The sequence below is a fragment of the Leopardus geoffroyi genome, chromosome A1 (assembly GCF_018350155.1).
Source record: "Leopardus geoffroyi isolate Oge1 chromosome A1, O.geoffroyi_Oge1_pat1.0, whole genome shotgun sequence".
Taxonomy (NCBI): Eukaryota; Metazoa; Chordata; class Mammalia; order Carnivora; family Felidae; genus Leopardus; species Leopardus geoffroyi.
In genome coordinates, this window is record NC_059326.1 from 66480861 (window position 1) to 66504801 (window position 23941).

At 40.8% G+C, this 23941-nt stretch overlaps 1 protein-coding gene across 1 annotated transcript in view; it reads right to left on the bottom strand.

Annotated features, from left to right (window-relative positions):
- Positions 1-11370: 11370 nt before the first annotated feature.
- The window catches only part of DCT (dopachrome tautomerase), a 36369-nt gene continuing 23798 nt past the window's right edge, over positions 11371-23941 (bottom strand). Inside the window, exons 7-8 of the mRNA XM_045480619.1 lie at positions 17601-17802; positions 11371-14145 (exon numbers count right to left, since the gene is read on the bottom strand). Of these exons, the coding sequence (XP_045336575.1) occupies positions 13973-14145; positions 17601-17802 (375 nt within the window). The 3' untranslated portion in view covers positions 11371-13972. The remainder of the gene's footprint in view (positions 14146-17600; positions 17803-23941) is intronic.

Here is a 23941-nt window from a genome sequence, read left to right on the forward strand (position 1 = left end):
GGAGAAAACAGGCAACAACCTTTTCGAACTCAGCCACAGCAACTTGACAAGTCTCTGGAGACAAGGGAAATAAAAGCAAAAATGAATTATTGGGACCTCATCATGATAAAAAGCTTCTGCACAGCAAAGGAAACAATCAGCAAAACTAAAAGGCAACTAATGGAATGGGAGAAGATATTTACAAATGCCATATCAGACAAAGGGTTAGTATACAAAATTTATAAAGAACTTATCAAACTCAACACCCAAAAAACAAATCATCTAGTGAAGAAATGGGCAAAAGATATGAATAGACTCTTTTCCAAAGAAGACATCCAGACAGCTCATAGACACATGAAAAAATGCTCAACATCACTCATTATTAGGAAATACAAATCAAAACCACAATGAGATACAATCTCACACCTGTCAGAATGGCTAAAATTAACAACTCAGGCAACAACAGATGTTGGCAAGGATGCAGAGAAAAGGGAACACTTTTGCACTGCTGGTGGGAATACGAACTGGTGCAGCCACTCTGGAAAACAGTATGGAGGTTCCTCAAAAAGTTAAAAATAGAATTACCCTATGACTCAGCAATTGCACTACTAAGTATTTATCCAAAGGATACAGGAGTGCTGTTTTAAAGGGGCACATGCACCCTGATGTTTATAGCAGCACTACCAACAATAGCCTAAGTATGGAGCCCAAATGTCCATTGACTAATGAATGGATAAAGAAGATGTGGTATATATATACACAATGGAATATTACTCGGTGATCAGAAAGAATGAAACCTCTCTGCCCCTCCCCTGCTCGTGTTCTGTCTCTCTCTCTCTCTCAAAACATAAATAAACATTTTAAAAAAAAGGAATTTTATTAGAAAGTCAATAAGCAGTATTCACAAACTCTGGAAGGCTGTGGCCATCCTGGAAGAGTTGGGCTCGAGATTGGTGTTGACTTACAGAATCAGATATTCCAGCAGAAGCTAAATCTGTCTTCTTGTGTTAGGTTGGTTTTGTGTTCTCTGTTTCAAAGAAAAGGATGCCTGAAGGTCACCCGGGTGTCGTAGGGAAGGCAAGTCCTGAATGTGGGCCTCTGCAGGAGTGAATGTAGGGACCCATGAAAGGTTCCAAGTTTAGCTTCTTTTGGGACAAGGTAGTGCCATTGTCCCAGGGAAGAAGTGAGATCACACATCTGGTGTTCTAAGGTTTGTAAAGGAAAAGCTGCCAGATCTTGAGGGGAACACTCTCCTTCCTCCTCAGGGAAAGAGACAGTGAGAGTTCAGAAACAAGGCTAGTCTGATGTCAAACCCCAGGTTCCCGGGGCAGGTGGTACCCTGGGAGATGCCTTCACGTGTCACTGAAAGAGCTTCACCCAACTGCAGCGCGGCCAGTGGAAACAGGACAGTATCCTTCAAAGGACAACAGCGCACAGACCATTTCAGTAAGGAGCAGGCAGGATGTGGTTGGAAGGTACAAGCCCCCAGTTAAAAGATACATAAGGGGTGGGGATGAAATGTACACGATCACTGTAATTAACACTGCTCTCTGGTTATGTTTGAAAGCTGCCAAGACAGCAAATCCTAAAAGTTCTCATTACAAGGGAAAAGACATTTTTTTTTCTTTTTTTAGACATCGATACAAGAGGATGGGTGTTAAGTAAACTTGTAATCATTTCACATTATGTCTGAGTCAAATCATCGTGCTGTACACCTTAAACTTATATGGTGCTGTATGTCAATAATGCCTCAATACACTGAAAGGAAAAAAAACCCGTAGAGCCTGAAAAAAGAAAAACAAAGTCAAGTAGTTACAACAGAAACTGTCCTTCCCTGCAATGTCTAACATAACCATCTGGCTCCTGAGATAAAAGTTTGCAAACCCCTGCCTCGAAACAACAAATATACCTGTAATACCACAAAATTTAAAAAAATATGTGCAAATCTCTGGCTTTTATATAATGGAAAGTAAACTAAAGAGTAAAGATAACTAAATTCAATTATTATGTCGCATGATTAGTCTTGTGGTTGTGGCCACCAACATTTGGATGAGTAATAAGATAGAGACGTATTACGTTTATAAGTTTTTTCATAAATATTCCATTGATGTGTTTAATAAAACTAACTTTTATCACAATTTAAGTAAAATCAATATGTTTTATAATCTAGATTTCTTTGTAATACTTTATGTTGATAGTAAAGATTGGAGGATTAAAAATACAACAGAACTGTAGTTAAAGTATTCAATATTTCTGGGGTTCCTGGGTGGCTCAGTCGATTAAGTGTCTGACTTTGGCTCAGGTCATGATCTCGCAGTTTGTGAGTTCAAGCCCCACGTCCCGCTCTGTGTTGACAGCTCAGGGCCTGGAGCCTACCTCAGATTCTGTGTCTCCCTCTCTTTTTGCCCCTCCCCCACTCACACTGTGTCTCTTTCTCTCTCAAAAATAAAGATTAAAAAAAACCTTTTTTTAAAGTATTCAATATTTCAATAAGTTTTCATAAAACTTGCAAAGTCAGTGTGAATTGTAAATTCTTTTTCATATTTTGTTTCAAAAACTTTTTGTTCTAGAATATTCAAAATGTGCTCAATTTTTAAAATTAGACACGTGATTAATTTCAAATTTAAAACTATATAAAAGTCAAATGCGTGTTTACTTTTTAAAATTTAATAACACCTTTAAAAATATTTTTATAACATTAAAAAAAAAGGTGGACCACAGTGGTCCACTGAACTGTTTACAACCAGCTGTCAAACTCCTCCTGTGGCATCATGGGAATCAATGGAACAGTTAACAAATTGCCAGTGCTTTTTCCCTTGGGGATGAAGTCAGACTGAAGACTACATCGGCCCCACCAGGTCTGAGCAATACAGAAAGGAGAGAAACCCAAGATGGAAATCCCAGATTTCTTACTAGTTTTTCGTGTATCATATACCTGGGGAAAAAAGAAACACGATCCTTTCTGGACCCCAAGGTTGCACCCTCAGTCATGCCTACTGCTTTTGGAAAGAGACTTTTAAAAAGGTTTGTTTTACATTTTATTTATTTATTTTAAGAGAGAGAGAGAGAGCGTGCATGAGCAGGGGAGAGGCAGAGAGAGGGAGAGAGAGAATCCCAAGCAGGCTGTGCACTGAAAGTGTGGAACCAATGCAGTGCTTGAACTCACCAACTGGGAGATCATGATCTGAGCTGAAATCAACAGGAGCTTAACGGATGGAGCCACCCAGCGCCCCAGAAAAAGACTTTCTAATTAAGGTTAGGAATATAGCTTCTGTTTATTTTTTCAAATGTCTATTTATTTATTTTGAGAGAGAGGGAGAGAGAGTGCATATGGGGGAGGAGCAGAGAAAGGGAGAATCCCAAGCAGGTCCCACACTGTTAGCACAGAGCCTGAGGCGGGGGGGGGGGGGGGGGGGGGGGGGGGGGGGGGGGGGGGGCGGGTTCTATCTCACAAACCATGACTCCACCCACAAAACGTGAGATCATGACCTGAGCTGAAATCAAGAGTTAGACACTTGACTGACTGAGCCACCTAGGCGCCCTTAATTTTTATTATTAATTGAATTGTTAACAGTGATGAGTGATAAAAGGGCCAAATTATATTCCCTTTGTTTAAGTTTTGTTCAGTAAGTATATCATTTGGACAGGGGGAGGGGTGGAAATTTCATTTTGCTTAGATTTAAGAGTTTAAGTACATAGATATGTACTTATTCTGATATGTTTAATAGCCTAATGAAACAGAACAGTCCAGGGTTATGAGTGCAGATTAAAATTAGCCTTGGCCGAATACCATTTACCTGACAGCCACCAAATCTAATTCTAAGGATGGTAAATATCCAAAGACCTTGAAGTTGAAAGCCCAGCAGTAAATACATATTCCCAAGGAGTGAAACAATATTGTAAATTTCTAAGTACACCTCACATTTCCACATAATGTTTGAGCATGTATTTTCAGGATTTTTAATATTTTTCATACGCTTTTCTTTTGCAGCCAAACCCACAGTTAACCAGCTTACATCCTGCTGGGTTTAAATCGATCCCCACTCGATTCCCCTCTTTGACCCAGATGTATTACATTTGTGAAGTTTATCACTAGTGTTATTTTCTTGTTTGTTTGTTTCATTTTCCACTCACTTTTCTAAGATATTAAGGAGTGAACATAGAATTAAATATTCAGGTAAGTGAGGTGCCTGGGTGACTCAGTGGGTTAAGTGTCTGACTTCAGTTAGGGTCATGATCTCACAGTTTGTGGGTTCGAGCCCCACGCCAGGTTCTGTGCTGACAGGGCAGAGCCTGCTTATATCTTCTGTCTCCCTCCCTCTCTGTCCCTCCCCTACTCATGTTCTCTCTCTCTCTCTCAAAAATAAATAAATACTGGGGCACCTAGGTGGTTCAGTCGGTTGAGGTCTTTGAGGACTTCAGCTCAGGTCATGATCTCCCAGCTCGAAGGCTCATGGGTTCGAGCCCCACCTCGGGCTCTGTGCTGACAGCTCAGAGCCTGGAGCCTGCTTTGGATTCTGTGTCTCCCTCTCTCTCTGCCTCTCCCTCACTGGCACTCTGTCTCATCTCTCCCTCAAAAATAAATAAACATTGAAAAACTAAGTTAAAAAAATAAAAATAAATAAATAAATAATGTTAATAAAAACAATATTCAAATAAGTATGCAAATAGTGCAAGGAGAAAACCCTAACAGCTCTGTGGAGACTGAGCTGGCTCCCAGCAGGTGGCCCCAATGCGGTGTAGTGCACAATTTTCATTGGTTCGATGATACATGCAAATCCCATGTGCGGTTTGTAAGGCAGTCTAAAGGCATCAATGCATCATTTTCGGAAGAATATGTCCTACAGCAGTCAAATATGTGAAAGACAACAAATTAAATATGGAAGGACCCAAAAAGACCTCTGGAAGGTTAAAATTATAAAGTGAAACACTTTATAGAGAGGCATGTGGTTAGGCAGGGGGAAATCTCTTCATTTCTCTAGACTGTTCTGGAAGCCAGTAAATGCCTCCCGCTCCAGACTGAGAGTGGTGGGGAGTTAGTCGGCCCTTCCCCTCCCGACTCTACAGTCCCCTTCTGTTTCTCTCCTGGCTCAAAGCCAAGCTGAGGGAGCAAACTAAGGAAAAAGCAGGATCTGAGGCTCCCAGGTATACCTGTGGTGAATCCAACTTGAGCCTGACAGTAAAGTTCATGTCTTAGAAAGAGCAGGAAACACGGAACATTTGCTCTGGCTTCCCTAGCAAAAAAAAAAAAAAAAAAAAAGAAAGAAAGAAAGAAAGAAATTGGTAATGAAGCAGAAGCACCGTGTCAATTGCTTAAAGTTCACTCACATTTAACATTTCACACACCATTTGCATTCCTGTTCTCTCTCCACCAAGTGAAAAAGGCAGCGGTGCCCTTTGGGGCTTAGCGGCCTGGTTCCTTCCCTCCCTCCCGGATGTGCCTCTCTCGCTCTGTCACTGTCTCCCTTCCCCCTTTTCCTGGCTCAGCGGTGAGAGGACTCCACGCCAGTGGAAACCGTCTGTGGCTCAGGGACACCCCGCCCCAGACGGAGCACCAAGAAATCACCCAGGCCCTTCCCGCCTGAAAGAGACACCATCCAACACCAGGGCCCTGGTTAGCTTTGCAGATGCCTTTGCGAACTCGGCAGAGCCTGCTTCTGAGTTTCAGAGCTGTGAGCGCCCGTCTCGATCAAGGAGTCTCACCCACAGCGCTGGTGTCACATGCCAGACGTTCCATAGAGACAGAACAGTTTAAAAAAAGAAGTTAAAAATAAAGATTAGGTGGTAAATAAGTGATTGAGCTGGAATTTCAATGCCTATACTCTGGCTCCAGAGACCACATACTGAACGAACCACTATCCCGGATGTCCCTCTGCCTTCAGAGGGCCCTTCCTTGTGCAGCACTGTTTTTCTTGCAATCTTTAAGGAACAAAGAAAATTTTCTTACTCAATAAAGGAATGGATAATTGTGTCTGAAAATAAACAAGTAAACCAGCTCCTCTGTTTTCTCACTTTATTTTAAAATTCCCCACAGATGAATTTATCTTCATATTGAAAGAGAAACCCCAGCTCAGATGGGCCTAAATTTAAAAGAAAAAAAAAAGTGCCCCTCACCTTCAAACTTTCCCTCAAGGAGACAGAATGGCTGTTGGGATTCCAGACTTCGTGTTTTCACACCATGCCACTCAAAGGTGACACCTTGTCTTTCCGCTTTACTTCCCAGAAACCTCAGCAAAGATTCCTTTCCAACGTTGCAGCTTTCAGTTTTATACTCATGACTGAGACACTGCAGCCAGGGGTATGGAATAGAGTAACTGATTTAAGACCATAAGGTTCCCACCCAAAACACAAGAGCTGAGGGTCTCAGGATCGAGATGGGAGAGACTCCTAACACCGTGTTAAATAAGTTTCCAGGGGCTAGGGGGAGGGGGAGAATGAGGAATTCTTTTTCAATGGGCACAGAGTGTCTGTGTGGGCTGACCAAAAAGTTCTGGAAATAGCTGGTGGAGACGGTGAACAACATTGTGGATGCGCTTAATGCCACTGAACCACTTAAAAACGGTTAAAATGGCAAACTGTATATTATACATATTTTGCCACACAAAACTAAAGTAATTCAAAAATAAAATTAAAAAACTTTCTTAACGCGTTTCACTTCCACGCCCTCTGAAGCCGGTCGGTATTTCATCCCCAGCGTGCCCCTTTGCCTTTGAAATTAGCCCTCGGGAAGCCCCCCTCCCCACTGGACCAGCGCGGGGCCCAATGGGCTAAAAGGAAACCTGCCAAATGTCAACACAGGAATTATGCTTGGATTGTATTGAACACCAGCCTGTGACAGGGCTCCGGAAATACCATGCTATTCATGAGAGCAGAGAACCCTTATCTTAGACTGCCAGAGATTTCACGCAGGGAAATAATTAAGGTCAAGTCACTGACTGGTGGTTTGAATGGGAAAAAATAGTGGGCTTTTTAACAAATATTTTCCAGTGGCATTTTTAGTGTGGAGAGAAGGGAACAGTTCCAGCGGGGGCAGGTGACAGCTATAAGCGGGGAATGAGCTGAGGCATCTGTTTTGTCCTGTGACTATGTATAGTGAGGTACATACCCAGAAGTCTCAGCCAAACCTTCCAGAGAGCAGGGCTCTTGCCTCCCGACAGCTACAACAAAGGTGAGCAGATTGCTCTGTGATAAAAGCCACGCGCCGGTGCATCCTGTCTCCAGCAAGTGGAGGAAAGGTCCAAGGTAGCCATCTAGCTGCAAGGTGAGTTCACAGTAATCTGATGTTCTGTTGGCTGTTGCTCGAAAACAATGAATTGACATCCATTACGCCCTGTGTCAACTTCAGAATGATTTTATCATGCCTGCTCTTGTGCAGCTAAGCTGCAAAATGTGGACTGTGGCATACTGAAGTAGAAAAGAAACAAATTTGCATGTTCCTGGGCTGGAAGAGCCCTTTGATTGTGGGAGACTCCCGATGATGCCGTCAAGCTCTGGCAGACAGGGCACTGGGGACGCACCAGATCTCTTTGCCCGGTGGCTGACAGCAAAAGATTTAGAGTCAGCACAAGATCAAAGAGTTGGGACTATCTCAAGTAAACGTGCTAAAAACACAAAGAAGCTGGCATCTTGATGAGAGGACACTGAGAGGAGAGAAATGCACAAAGTGAAGGAAAACGACCTTGAGTTTATAATATGTTACAAGCCTCGGAATTGTAAAATGCCCAAAACGAAAAGAAAATGTGTAGCTCAAATGAGAGTTTCGGAGACGTAGAGGTTGGAAGTTGTATGCTTGTCACGGCAGAAGAAGAGACAGGGGCACAAGAGAGTACTGTAGGATTATGACTGAGATTACATGTCTGTCTGTGTTCAAGGCTGGTCACTTGTTGCATAAATAGGTCTGTGACTTAAAGCTTCAACACATATGCGTTTTAGCTCAGTGTGCCTCTTTGGTGTCAAGAGCAAGACATTTGAAATACAGATACTCTTAAGAAGAGAAGAATGGATCACTGTCAACAGTCAAGTCAAAGCTTGCTATTTAAAGAAGCAAATAAAAATATTGGAAACGAGGCTTTCAGTGGAAACGTTAATAATAAATTTGCCGCTTTGAGAATTAGGTTTCCAGCAACATGTGTCATATAATAACATATTTATCAATATGGCACATATTAATGATTCCCTTCAAGAGAAGCCTTCATCCTCTGGCAGCTTTCTAAGTGTTTCAAATCTGACTCCTCAGTTTTGTTTTGTTTTGGTTTTTGCCTTTTTCCTACTCCCCATAAAAACAGCTACCATCTGGGGCGCCTGGGTGGCTCAGTCGGTTGGGCGTCCGACTTCAGCTCAGGTCACGATCTCGCGGTCCGTGAGTTCGAGCCCCGCATCAGGCTCTGGGCTGACAGCTCAGAGCCTGGAGCCTGTTTCGGATTCTGTGTTTCCCTCTCTCTCTGCCCTTCCCCTGTTCATGCTCTGTCTCTCTGTCTCAAAAATAAATAAACGTTAAAAAAAAAAATTTAAAAAACAGCTACCATCACTGTGTCTGGAATCCCCATTTGAGAGAACCACCAAAGATGGAGAAAACAAGTAGATTCAGCTGAAAAATTTTGGACCCCCACTTTTCTCATGTAAACAAAACCCAGAATAAGGTGGGGTGGGGGGAAGCCTTGCTCTGTATTTCTCCCTTTAATCTTTACCTGGGTATACATACTGGAAGGGGAAGCTTTACAAAACTAGATAGAAAGCTTGGTTTCTTGGGGCGCCTGGATGGCTCAGTTGGTTAAGTGTCTGACTCTGCCTCAGGTCATGATCTTATGGTTCATGAGTTTGAGCCCCGAGTTGGGTTCTGTGCTGACAGCGCGGAGCCTGGAGTCTGCTTCGGATTCTGTGTCTCCCTCTCTCTCTGCCCCTCCCCTGCTCACGCTCTGTCTCTCAAAAATAAGTAAGCACTGAAAAAAAATTAAAGAAAGCTTGGTTTCTTTACTACTTAAGTCCCTTTTTCAATCACCTAATATAAGCTAAGCCACTTGTGGGCACCCAAATAAGTATTTGCTGTTGGTACTATAGTGCCAATAGTCTAGTCTTGAAAAGTGAATTTTCCACAGTGAAGGATATTTCTTGACCCTGTTCACACCCTCACCCAAACTCATATATTTACATCTGGTTTCAATTCATTGATCCAGTATTTTTTCAGAAGACCCCTAACACCTTTTCCAAAATTTACCAGCTTCTTGGTAACAGTTTTTAATTGAAAAAGAAATTTCCCCAACCTCCAGCTGTAGTATGATCCTATAAATCATATCGTATGATAAATGATAAAATATCCCCTGTGTATGTTTGACAAGCATAAAAGAATTTTTCCCAGCAGCTGAAATGTTCCCTGAAACTTTTATAGTTTACTGTTGAACATTTAACATTTCAAAATCTGTTAAAAGGGAAATTCTAAGAGCCTTAATTATCATTACCTTGCCTCCACAGGAAATAATTTCCTTCTAAATATTGTGCTTTATCTGTCCTGATTTCTGAATTCATGGCAAATCTTTTAGCCTATGGATTGTTTTGTTTTGTTTTTCCCCACCCCAGGCAATTAACCACAGTACAGAAAAAAAAAAAGCTAGGACTTTACCACACAGTGCAATTTTCTAATCAAACACAAGAGGGCAGTTTTTGCTTTGTTGTCAGCCTAATTCTACTCTGCTGTTAATCAGGATGGTCTGCTAATTACAAATTCAGAAATGCTTAATAACATACAAAGTGAATGAGTAGACAGAGTGGGTACTCTGGCAGTGAAATATCTACTATTTTAATAAAGGACAAGCTTAAGTCTTTCTATGAGGCCTTGTTTACAACACAGAGCACAATTCCATGTGGGAGATGAGGTGATAGTTATAGCAGAGAATGGCTTGAGAAAGGGCCAAATTCAGTCATATTAATTACATTCATGAAGTCTGACTTGAGTCGGTGGGGCAAATAACACAAGTGGGTTAACGGTTTCTGCCAAATGGACATAATCTTGATGAAAATGGAGAGACGTACGTGTCTTCAACAGGAACCTTGAATTTTGTTTTCTTTTAGAAAACTTTAACTTATCCCATTCCTCATCATTTTCTTGCATGTTGTTTTCAAGATTTCATTAAACTACCTGCCAAAGCGTAATTACATTCACAGTGGTTATCTTCAGCTTGAATTGCCATTGTAGCTAAAGTCAAAGTAATCATGCCATCTTTGGGGAGTTTCTGCACAAACTCCTGGGTCTATCTGCATAAGAAAGGCACTAATTTGGCCACTAACACCTTCCGCTGAAAGAAAGCTTTTAAGACATCGGCTTTAAGGCTTTAAGCTTTTAAGACAAAGCTTTTAAGACATCGGCCCTAAAATGATACCACGAAGTCTTCACTTTCTATCCTTGTCCCTGTAAATGGTAGAATTGGGGCCTGCCAACGGTGGGGAGAAGAAAATACAGCTGAAAGTATTCCCTTGCATTGGGTTGGATGGAATAAAGTTCCATACAGCGTATGTACAACTCAGAATCTGAAAGAGAGGTTGTTATTAATTTCATGGCAGGGATTCAAGATCCCACTATCTTATGTTTTCTCCAGCACATGTTAAAACAGATGCCAGAGGCCCGGAATGAAAAGTTCTACTTTGAGAACAGTTTATTCATTAAAAATATTTATAGAGCACTCAGGATGAGCAAGACTCTGCAGAAATAGGAAGAGGTCAACTTGGGGTTTTGCCATTGTACTGAGGAGAGTAATTACATCCCCACTGGGGAGCGAACTGACTCTTTATGCCCCTGTATCAATTAACCACCCACATTCTCTGAGCACTTAAAGTGCTTTGATACAATGGCACTGAAGCTGAACAGAGAGGCATCCAACCTGACCTTTAGAAGCTTAGATTCTAAACATGGAAGCGATCACCACATACTTCACTGACTCTAACTCCTTTCTTCTGCGTCCCCAACAAAATGATCGCAAGTTTGCAAGAGGATCAGCAAGTTAGCTGCCGCAGGACCTTGCCTCCCCAGTCAGTGACTTCAAGTAGCCACCCTACTCCCCTACCTTACCCCAAGAACAGTCTTTAGACTGTGAAGACATCGAGTGTAACTTGTCACCTGGGAGTAGGCTGCTGTCTGGTTTCTCTAGCCCTGCAATTGAGAGCCAAGAAGTAGCAATTGCTGAGAAACTCAGACGATAGTAGAAACATCAGTTTAAGAACTTATTTTCAAAAGTGAAGTAGTTATTATGTATTTTATACACACACACACACACACACACACACTCACACACACATATTCCAATATATGTATATTGAGTGCGAAAAAGATGGGAATTGACGTTCACAAATTAAAAAACAATAGCCCCCAACACATGGACAAAAGTCTGCAAAACAACGTGTTTTTTTTTTCATTTTTCTCTTTAATAATTTTTTTTTACTTCTTGTTAATATAAGATTAAAATTACTCATTAGGATTACTACAATTAACAATGTTAAATCCTAAGCAGAACACAAATTAATAGCAAGGAATTTTACAATTAGAAGAGAGTTTCATTCACAAAGGAAAGCTAGTTATTAGGTTTAATTTCACTTCTGAATGTTTGCTTTATAAAAGCATTTCTTTCGAAACCATAATTCATTTACATACAATTTTTCTAATACTGAGGATAGAAACATATACAGTGATCTATTCATTTTCTTCAAGGTTGGAGTTTTTCCACTGTCATTGAGAAATACAACCGTACAATGCTTCCTGGTATTTTCTGACTTTATTTGCATAATATTCAATGTAAGTAAATACCAACTTTTTCATTCCAACAAGTTCGCTCCACCTTTAAATTTCATAAAAGGCATTCATCATTGATTTATTGTGATGTTAGAAAATGTTAGAAAATTTTATTCCTCTTCTATGAACTATAAATTTAGGAAATCATTTCTCTTAGGAAGACATTATAAAACATAATGTTTGTAAAAAGTTGCATTCACTATAGATAAAAGTAGCTAAGTGTAAGTGATTACCCTCTATTTCTACCTCAGATAGATCTTGCTTTAAATAAATCGTGTGGGAATATGATGAATGAAAATTCTGATGTACCTGAAAAGTAAGCTAGAGGTGGTTATTTGCTTTGTAGAATTATTCATATAGTTCATCTATAAGAAGTAATTTCCCCTGGTACTTTTAACATATCATTGATTTAAATGTAACTTTTCAGAAACACACCTACCATGCACAATTATATCTTCATTTTAACGTTTCTCTTTTAGCTTAAAAACAGGGATGTAAAACTGTGTTCCTCAACAACCCCAAGTTCAGAGAGTAAACCTTCTGGACTAGAGTACGTTCATGAAACTGCTGAATTTTCCATAGATACTGTTAAAGGCAGGAATGAGATCTATGTGTGGCTGTGGCTAGAAAAGGTCCACAAAGGACCCTGGGCTACCTTGATTCTCATGTGCTGAGCCCACTCTCAGATATACCTGTAGCTTTACGAGACTCAGGCTCAAATTCAGTTCAGAATGGGCCTTGTCCATTTCTCTGGCTTTCACAGTCTCATTCCAGGGGGATAACACTGCGTCTTGATGAATCTTACACCCTTTAGCACCTAACCCCCTCTATGTAGAAAGTATCTAGCTCCAGGGTCCTCTTCCCACCCATTCTTCACACACATCCATTCCAGTAAAGAGGATTTGAAGTGAGTGGACACACAGGCTACCTTCTAGAACTCTGGCCTCACTCCTGAAGCACAGGTGCCAGATAAGAGCAGAGGAAATTTACCTTGAAATCTCAGTAACTGTTAACTTCTCAGAAGTAGGGGTCATCTTGGTAAGTCTGTGTATCTTAGTAAAGATTGTCCATTCTTATGTCTCATGATACAATGATTACTTAGTGGAACACAACCATTTAATTCTGCATTGTCGCATTTTGTATGAATGGTTTGCTTTTAAAATGATAAGACTTAATTGATTAGCATCCATAGGTCACTGTCAGTACAGTGCAGCATTAGTAAATCTAAAGTCAACTCTTAAAAATAAACCAACGGCATTATACATGAATAATTTCTCATCTGAGAGGCTACTTGGTAAAGTAATTCGTTCAGGATCAGCCAAATGAGACCTCAGAGTAATGAAACTCTAATCAAATTGTCCCATATTCAGGATTCTAGCCTCACAGCCTTTTCCAGTCAGCCTTTCCTCAAAGAAGTGTTTCTATACTTGTTAGTAGACTTAAAACAGTATATTAATTAGGAAACTCTATAACTTAACCCTTCATCTTTATCACTATAGGATCAATGTTTATCCAGCTATGGAATCTCATGATATGTCTACTGTTAAGAACTGCAGGTTTTGACAAATTCTGGAAAGTCTAATTTACGAAAGAGAATCAAACTGATCATTCATTCATTCAGTCAGTCATTCTCCATCCTATTTGGAAAATAGGATCTTCAAGCACATTGTAAAGGCTACAGAAGAAAAGACACAGCAGGCCTCAGAAAGACAATCAGGAAGGCACCTAAAAGCATTGATGTTTAGAGCTAAACTCATGGAGACTCAGGAAGCACCTGCCTCCCCTACCCCCACCCCATTACAAATGAAGACACTTGGGCTAAGAAAAAATCGAACCACGATCTTGCCCAGGTCTCAAATTACACTGACCTGCAAATTAAAATGAACCCACTCTATCAATTGTGTGTGTGTGCGCGCACGTGCATGTGTGTGTGTTCTCAGAACATGAGGAGGCTTAATCAGTGTGGAAGTTATTATCAGATACCATAAATTGTTAGCTCTACCTTAGTTTGGTGAGAGAAATAGCCTCAAACATTCCAGTTTGAGTCTGTTAAACAAGTAAACCAGCAACTACAGCTAAGCGTCTTCTGTGTTTGGGATAATCACTACAATAGGAAGAACCGTGTCAAACATCTTCAACTAAAGGAGGGACAGCGAGGATTCGTTTGTACATCAGCAGGGTCCTACGGCCGCTTCTCTAGGGAAAGGCGTGAGCTCTCTAGGCTTCTTCTGTGTACTTCTTGTTGCTTAAATGTGTCTCCACTAGGGGTGTGTAGCCTTTTCGAAGTCTTCTATACTGAAGGAAAAACAGCAGCACAAAAAGGCCAACCAGAGCCACCAACATTCCCATAACCACCAAGAGGGTTGTGGACCAACCTGGAGTTTCTTCAACTGCAATAAAAGCAGAAAAGAAGGGTCTACAATGGGGATTTTCATCAGCTGAATACTCTTAGAGAAGAAAAGAATACACCAATTTGTTTTTCACGCGCATTTTTTGTTGATAAAGCAAAACTCTACCGGCCAGGATAAAATTTATCTTTCCCTTCCCCACCAACACTTTGTCATATCCAGAATTGTCTTTCTTGAGGAAATGGCATTCGATTATCTACATACAGCTGATTGCATTTTTAAATTTCTTACGACAAACATTTATACAGAATAAACCCTCCAAGGAGGTATATAACTACTTTCGTGAGTTAGAATCTCATTTGTTAAAGTGTATGCTAAAATAGTATCTGGGGAACTGCAAAATATACAGCCCTCAAATGGAGAATTTCAGCTACTTCTCTACCTGTTAATAGGATGATAAATGTGTGAGACAGGTCAGATTGGCTATTATAACAGGAGACATTCAATAGCAGAAGCAGATGAAGTTTGCACCCATTTAAATAGTTGTGAATGTAATCTGAATCTTCCACATGATAAATCTAATACTTGACTTAAATCTATTTTATAAGCACTCTCCACAAAATTAATGGATTTCATTTTAATATACTTATGCCAGTTTGTCATTTCTTTAAAAATCCCCTTCTCCTTGGTCAGCTATTCTTTTTTTTTTTCTCAATTTTTTACTGCTTGTATTTATTTTTGAGAGACAGGGAGGGAGGGGCAGAGAGAGGGAGACACAGAATCTGAAGCTGGCTCCAGGCTCTGAGCCATCAGCACAGAGCCCGACACAGGGCTTGAACTTGTGAAAGGTGAGATCATGACCGAGTTGAAGTCTGGCACTTAACTGACTGAGCCACCCAGGCACCTCATTGGCCAGCTATTCTTAAATTCGATTTCTCTGACCCGGGTTCTTACTCTACATCCTGCATTTGCCTAAATGTAAAATCCTCCTTCTAAGATTTTCCTCCAGTTCCACAGATGGCCCCTACTCACCCTGAAGCAATTTCTCCAAGAAGATTGTCGGTAATTTTTCTCCTCCTGCTACAATCCAACATCTGTTGCCAGAACCTTATTCTTAAAACACAGATTTTATTCTGCCATTTCTTTGCTCATGAATAAAAAATGATCGTTTTTTTTAAATTGTGGTAAAACACACATGACATGTATTTAACCATCACAACTATTTTTAAATGCTCAGTTCTGTGGCGTTAGTGCATTCACACTGTTGTGTGACCTCACCACCATCTATCCACAGGATATTTTTCACCTTGCAAAACTGAAATAATATCTCCCCAATCCCCCAGCCCCCAGCCCCTGTCTCTATACATTTGACTACTCTAGATACCTCATATAGGTGAAATCATACAGTTTTTGCTGTTTCGTGACTGGCTTATTTCATTTAGCATAAGATCTTCAAGATTCCTTCATGTCATAGCATATGACAGGATTTCCTTCCTTTTTAAGGCTGAGTAGTGTTCCATCGCATGCATAGGCTACAATTTGTTTATCCATCTAGCCCTGGGTAGACATTGAGTTCTTTCTTTTGTCGATTGTGAGTAATGCTGCTAAGAACAGAGGTTTACAAATAGCTGTTGGAGTATTTGCTTTCGAATCTTTGCTGGATCATATGGTAATTTGATACTTAAGTTTTTGAGAAACTGCCATATTGTTTTCCGCAGAAGCTATATACCACATTACATTCCCCCCAGCAGTACAGGAGGGTTCCAATTACTCCACACAGCCTAAGTGACACTGGTTATTTACTGCTTTGTCTGTAATAGCCATCCTAATGGGTGGAAAGTGGCATCTCATTGTGGTTTCTGCCTAGCTTTTAAGGTCCCCAGTAATCAGATCCGAACTTAATGCGGGTAATCTTCTCCCCAAGCCTTCTTCTCCGACCAAGCGTCTTCACACAGTCCTTTATACAGACTGCACCTTTCACAGCTCTGTCCCTGCCTTTCTTCAGTCGAAAATGCTCCCTTCTTTCCACCTCACCTTCAGAAGATCCCCCACATCTTTGAATCTGATTCAAGACGCCTTTCCCAAATGTTCCACTCCCTTCTCCGACCTTAGGTTACAGTTATGTCTCCTCAGAGAGGATTGTAAATTTCTTTGTCAGACCGTTAAGTGAAACGTTAATTTGTGTCTTCTAATGAGTTAATGTCTTCTGGGCATATTTAGACTCTCAATCTATACCTGTTAATTAGCTGATGTCAGAGGAAATGGAAGAATGGGCAAATGCACATCCCAAACTTTTTGATTATTACTATGTTCAATTCCAGAGAAAAGAATGAAGTTTCAAAAAGATATCTCAGCTGTCCAAAGAAAGGAAACTTCAAATAAGTAAGGAGAACAAGTAGGCAAAGTTGCAGGGCTAGAAGGAAAAGCAAGGGACAAGTTCCAGGGCCTGAAAGACTCTGAAGTCAGAGAGAGAGATGTGAGCTCAGAAGTCATTGTGATTACATCGTAGGCTGAGATTTAGGGAAGAGAAATAGACATAAACAGGGAAAACTCACCAGCAGATGGGCTGTGTGTTTTGGGGGATTCTTGACAAAGTAAGATATTTTTTTATTGTTTTACCTTTTCTCTCTCAGCCTGTCCTAAGATGGTTTAAATGGCACATGGCGCCATACTGGGGCCTCAGCAAATAGAAAAATAGGTGCCTGTGTATAGACACTTATCACAATATCCTCCCATATTCTGAACCAAGTGGGAAAAGCTAATAAAAAATCTGAAGCTTAAAAACATGACTTAAAGAACGGTGATGAAGAACACAGGTGAAGCCCCATGTAGTCCAATGCGTTGGCAGGCCAACATCAATCTCATAAACCCACCCAGCACGGGTGATATGGGCTAACTGGAAGCAATTGGTGTTGTCACAAGATAATGCAGGAGTGGATGAACAAACAACACAATCCTGTCTTTAATAAAATTTTGATAGTGTATTCATCTTTTTTGCATTAACTTTGATTTCTGAAAAATATTGCATTGCATTATTATTTATCTCAATTCCTGAATTTTTTCGGTCTCCCCTTGAACTCTGTGCTCAGGGCAAGTACTGAATTTGCCTAACCCTGCACGCAGCCCTTCTTTAAGTGATGGCTAAGTCCTGCTAATCCCTGTCCACATGGGCCTAGTGCATTTTGATTTTATTGGGTAGACCTTTCAAACCATGGCCGGTATTTTATTGATTTGGATTACTTATTTATTACATATTATTATTTATTAATTCAGTCATCCAACCAGTCCCTTTTCTGATGGTTAATTGGTCATTCCAAGGCACATTTTGCTATATATATATATATATATATATATATATATATATATAGTAGAAAATTGCCAACTAACTTAACCAAACCTGAGTACTTCAGTGTAAGGTCTTGGTTTATATTTTGAAAAAGAAAGAAAAGTTCTTTAGAAGATGCATGAATTACCCACTTAGAAGTTGCATTCATTACCTGGTAGATCGATGGCATAGCTGTAGCCAAGTTGGTCTGCAGTTAAAAAGAATTCCACATTAGTCACGGGAGGGAAGAAAGGAACCATGTTGTACATCCGATTGTGGCCAATGGGCGCCAGTTCCTGAGGCCAGGCATCCACAGGAGGATTGGATCTTTTCATCCACTCATCAAAAATGGCATCAGTAAAGGAATGAAGTACCTACAAGACAGTTGGACACATGGCATTTGACATTGACCTGTCTGTTCCAATCAGGCCAATCAGATTGGAGCTTTCTTTAAAATGGAATGGTGTTCTTCTTGACATGAGGAACTTCTTTATACCCAACTTTATCTTAGTGACATAACCACTGATATTTTTTTTTAAATTTTTTTTTCAACGTTTATTTATTTTTGGGACAGAGAGAGACAGAGCATGAACGGGGGAGGGGCAGAGAGAGAGGGAGACACAGAATTGGAAACAGGCTCCAGGCTCTGAGCCATCAGCCCAGAGCCTGACGCGGGGCTCGAACTCCCGGACCGCGAGATCGTGACCTGGCTGAAGTCGGACGCTTAACCGACTGCGCCACCCAGGCGCCCCACCACTGATATTTTTAATTCAGTTTTCAAGGCCGCGTGGCATCTCTCCAAACAGGATCATAAACCTCTTTGTCAGTGAACAAACGAAAGTTCATTTGCAGATTTAACACTCATTTGGGAACATCTGATGCCTTCAGTAAATAAGTGTTAATTATTAAGTTGAGAATAAAGGCAAGTATGACAAGATAGATATCCTACTTAATATTCAGAAGCTTTGGTTTTAACAGAAGAGAGAGAGGCTGTGTTTGACAATGTTGCAACACAAACAGGAAAGAAAGAAAGAAAGAAAGAAAGAAAGAAAGAAAGAAAGAAAGAAAGAAAAGGAAGGAAGGAAGGAAGGAAGGAAGGAAGGAAGAAAAGGAAGGAAGGAAGAAAGAGAGAGAGAAAGGAGAGAGGGAGAGAGGTGGAGGAAGGAGAGGAAGAAGGGGGGAAGATAATCTTCAAAATAGGTTTTCAAATTATTCTCACCAGGTCCAATCTTCTATATACTCATTTTGTAACCCTCTCATTTGGATTTTGGGTGTTATGCTAGCAAAAGAGAATCTAAAAAATGTTGTGATGTGCACAGTGCTCATTTTTATTTCCTCAAGGAAGCTATCAAAGTCCTTTTCAAATACAGCAATTATTTCATGTTTTAAAATATTTAGTAGCAAAGTTCCCACATTTATAGCCCCAATTTTGCGACAGGACATAAATGTGAGAGTTCAGCTCAACCTTTATGCTGGGTTCCTCTTTTTATTCTCAGACTGTAAGTTCAAGGACTTATGGACACTGTCCCCTTCTTTTCCCCTGGGTCCCAAGTGACTGTCATCCGAGAACCTGTCACATGGGCGCAGGGAGGTACTTATTCCAATAAATGCTTATTAAATGAATTCATTCACCCAACCACCATGATTCCTTGTACTCCAATTAGAACACTAGCCAAATTTTACTATAACTTGTTACTTACTTATTTTCCTCAATAAGACCCTTAATTCCTAAAGGTCAGAGATCAGGTCTTTCTACCTTTGAAGCATGACCTTAGCATGCAACCTGGACAGAGGTGATGTTTAATAAGAAGTTGTTGCCTAAAGACTGTGCCGGGCAAAGTCGTTTTACCTTTTGTACAATTCAACTAAACAGGCCCCTTTCTAGCTGGTGCTGTTTCCTCAGCTTGCAATGCTGTTTCATCTGTTTTCTGACATCGGTTCATCAAGGACCAATGCAATGGTTCCTGCCCTCGAGTATCTTCCCTCATGGCTCCCAGTCTGAATTCATAGCTCTTTGCACTTGGCACCTTTAACTGCATTGCCCTCCTGGCTTATGTTACTGTTGTTAATTTAGTCAATAACACTTTCAAATTTTACCCAAGGTTCCTGGTGGTTAGTTGTCCCTATCAGGCAACAGCGAGAACTTTCTGCCTGTATTGTCTCACATGGATAGACAGAGGGTAGTTAAAGGAATCAAGTCATTTACTCAAGGGATAGTTTTTTCCCCTGAATGAATTTTTACAGTTCATGGCAAAGACAATCATCTTAAAAAACAAAAACATCAAATGTTAAGACCCAGGCCAAGCTTTTGCAGAGATAAAAGATTTTTGTGAATTCTGAAGTCTCAGCTTTGAGTAGCAAAATTGAAGTTTCAAAGAAATAAAGGCGTAAAGTTTAAAGCAACAGCTTTGGAAGACACGTGATATTGCAAATGATCAATGTTTCCTACAAGTAGAGTTTAGAAAAAGTCATCTTTGAGAAGGGGCATCAGCCCTGGAAAAAGGACTATGTGTTAGCTTTGGTGTAGGTCCCTGAAAAGGTTCCTCATGTCCTGGGAACTCCGGATAAGGTTAGAAGGTTCCCAGGGAGAGAAGTTGTGCTTCCTCCTCTAGCTGTAACCTGGGGAGCCTGCCAGGCTTAAACACAGCTTTCACTGCAAGTATGGAGCCCACGCAGTAGGGGTGGAATGCCTAAGGACAGCAAGCACTCTTGGTTGCTTACCAAACATCCATTCTCCTCTTCTTCCGTTGTAACTTGCTTTGTATTTTGAGTGAAGCAATGTATCAAATTATCCCTGAGATTGAACTAGGTGTCTCTGGATCTGACTTCTAGGAAAGCTCTTTAAAGGTCATGGTCTCAGCTTAAGAGTGTCCCCCTTTCCCTTTCCATTTGCCTTTGCTGCTTCATGGAACATGGATGTGACGGTTGAAGTTGCCGCAGGCATCTTAACAGCCAACTAACAAAGTTAGGAAAAGAGGTCACTCGCCAAGGAAGGTAGAGCAGAAAGACAGAAGGGTCCATGATGACTGTGGAGATACTACACCAGCCCTGGACTGCCCGCCACTGGGGCTCTTTTACATAAGGAGAAAAATAATCCTCTTTTTTGCTTGGACTTCTATAGCAGGTTTTCTGTTCTAAGCAGCTGAACCAAACCCTACATGATACATAGAAAAAGTATCTAAGGGTGTACAGAGTGCATTTTGCAAAGAAAGCCACACAATATCTCGAGCTTTTAGATACTGTCTGAGTTCAAGTCAGAGATCAAACTGTGATTGGGAAAAGAGATAAGGGATTCTCAAGACATGGAAAGATCCAGATTCAGTACTGCAAGAGGCAAATAACTCTTGGAAAGCACCAGAATTCACCAGTGCAAAGTGTAAATAATTAAGGAGGAGACAAGGCTCTGCAGCAATTCATAATTTGGGGAGATAAAAGAACAGGAGAAAAGTAATAAGGAGAGATTATAGGTCTCAGCAGGGCTATAAAAACATTATACAATAAATGCTCTAGTAGGAGCTATACACAGAGTAGCCAATTTATAGAATGTAGGAAAAACAGGCGAGTGTGTGCTAACGAGATGCAAAGAATGCGATAAACACAATACCACAAGCAATAACATATCCCCCACAATAAGGAGAAGTCATGCAAGCTGCAGAATAGGTATTTTTGTTAGAATTGTGAACATTGTTCTTGAACAAGATGCCTTCAATTGCTCTTGAGAAGCTAATAGTATCTTTGACACGAATTAAAAATGAGCTCGGTTAATCTCTCTTTAAGGGCCAAATGTAATTTGAGGGTAACCAATAAAAGCAAAAGTAAAGTAACAGTACACTGATGTTGCCTTATGTCTGCTATGGAGATACATAGCTATATTTCCGAATTAAAAACGGAGCGCTTCAGGGGTGCCTCAGTGGCTCAGTTGGCTGACTGTCTGACCCTTGATTTCAGCTCAGGTCATGATCCGAGGGTCATGGGATCAAGCTCTGTGTTGGGCTTCTCACTGAGTGTGGAGCCTGCTTAAGATTCTCTCTCTCCCCTACTTGCACTCTCTCTCTCTCTCTCTCTTTCTCTAAAAATAAAAAAATAATAATGATAAAATTAATTGAGTGTTTCAGAAATGAGGTTACAAATTTTGGTACACAAACCTAGTCTCTCTTGCTCCAACAAACTAAGGAAGGTACAGGAAGAAAAAAGTTTCGCCTTGGAGGCAGTATTGAAGAAAATGTGATTCTGTGGGCTTTCAAGGTAAAAATTTTTAAATGCAACCCTTGCAGAAGAAAGCAATCAATCAACGGCTGTTGTGCTTATAGACATAAAGAAACTGGGATAAAATACAGGGAAAGCTTCTCTTTTTCAGGATCACTGGAGGATAAAGTTACTATCAAACCTAACCTTCACTTAGATGTCTACACTTTCGGATTCCTGCCACAATGACCACAAAGACACTGGTACATCACCAAAGACCAGCACACTGGTGCTGGTGATGTCCAGAAGACATCAGTCATGGTCAAAGTGAGTATTATTGTGACAATGCTCTGCTCGTCTGAGAACTCATATGTAATCCCTCGGAAGTCACACAATAGACCCTGAGTTTCATATGGGAGGTTCCAATTTAGAACTTAGGGTAGAAGGCACAAATAAAACGTCAGGTTGGGGGGCGCCAGGGTGGCTCAGTCGGTTGAGCAGCTGACTTCGACTTAGGTCATGATCTCACAGCTCATGAGTTGGAGCCCCATGTCGGGCTCTGTGCTGACAGCTCAGAGCCTGAAGCCCGCTTCGGATTCTGTGTCTCCATCTCTCTCTGCCTACCCCCTGCCCCTGCTCACACTCTGTCTCTCTGTCTCTCTCAAAAATAAACATTTAAGAAAAAATAAAAGTTAGGTCGGAATTTCTAAATAAGAGAATTCCTGATTGTAATTCCTAAAAAAATGAGATCTCATCCCACTTACGACTTTATGATAATATGTATGTATTCTTGCCTTGTTCTAGCAAGAATCTGAAGCAATATGCGATCAGAATGTTGGTTTCACACTTCCCTAAAGAAACCATATGTAACAGGCACGAAATAGTTCAACAACACCCAGCTTCCACTGAGACTACGCTGTGCCACAAGGAGGCGGATATGCCATACGCAGCACATTTAGTGAGACAAGAAACAGTCATAAGAAAAAAAGGACATTTCAGCACTAATAGTCTTGCAGGCAGTGCTCAGCCAGGATGTTGTGTGTTTTCCATTTTGCTCATACATCTTCTCCCTAACCTTCCCTAGCCACTCTGTCACTACATCCTGAGCAGACAGAATGGAAGACATCTTCGGGCATTTTGAAGGAGTCCCGTAGATAGTCCACATATACTTGTATTATAGCATTGTATGCACAGTATACACAAGCGTACTTAGAATATATATAGCATAATTCATTTAAAAGCATGTATTTAAAAAGAAATATCAAGGGGCGCCTGGGTGGTGCAGTCGGTTAAGCGTCCGACTTCAGCCAGGTCACGATCTCGCGGTCCGTGAGTTCGAGCCCCGCGTCAGGCTCTGGGCTGATGGCTCGGAGCCTGGAGCCTGTTTCCGATTCTGTGTCTCCCTCTCTCTCTGCCCCTCCCCCGTTCGTGCTCTGTCTCTCTCTGTCCCAAAAATAAATAAACGTTGAAAAAAAAAATTAAAAAGAAATATCAATTATGTATGGTGACAGATGTAACTAGACTTACTGAGGTGACTGTCTTGTGATATATACAAATATTGAATCATTAGGTTGAACACCTGAAACTAACTTAATTCTACCTGTCAGTTATATCTCAATTAAAGAAAAAAGAAATATCAGTTGAGCCCTTGAGGAAGAAAGCTTATATCTCAAGGATTAAACTTGGAACACATGCAAACAGAGGACTATAAGAGGTTCTGCTATTAGGACGACAGCTTTAAAAGAAGTCATTGTATGTCATAAGCAGGTGGGAAAGAGGGAACCACAGGGATGTTAGAAGAGATTCTAGATAAGAACTGAGGTACTCCCAGGGCATGCGTGTCTAAGTGATCACGAAAGCACCAGGAGAAATGAACCCACATCAATGGTCTAACCACCTTAAATTTACATAGAAATGTGGTTTGCCATTATGCTACTTAATTTCATCCATAATGAAGTGTATATAGTTCATTTCTCAGTATAGGTTGAGTTCTCAATAGAGCATGGGTTTATCCATATAAAGTACAGAGTTGAAAGGAATTTCTTCAGGTACCTTTTAGCTCCTGCCAAGTTCCAAAGCCAAAGTATCTCCCAGACTGAGCGAATAGAACCCCTGCCAACCTGGGAGGCCCAGCCCAAGTGGACGGCCAGCCACCAATACCTCGGCTCTCATAAACCTCACCAAGATGTTACACTACTTAAGAATTAGTGACTTTATCTGAGACGTTTAAAAATACATGTATTGTATAAATAAATGTAGCATTTTAAATACTGGAACATTTAATCATGATAAAACCAATGCCCTCTCTTTTCAAAAGCCAAGCAAAAT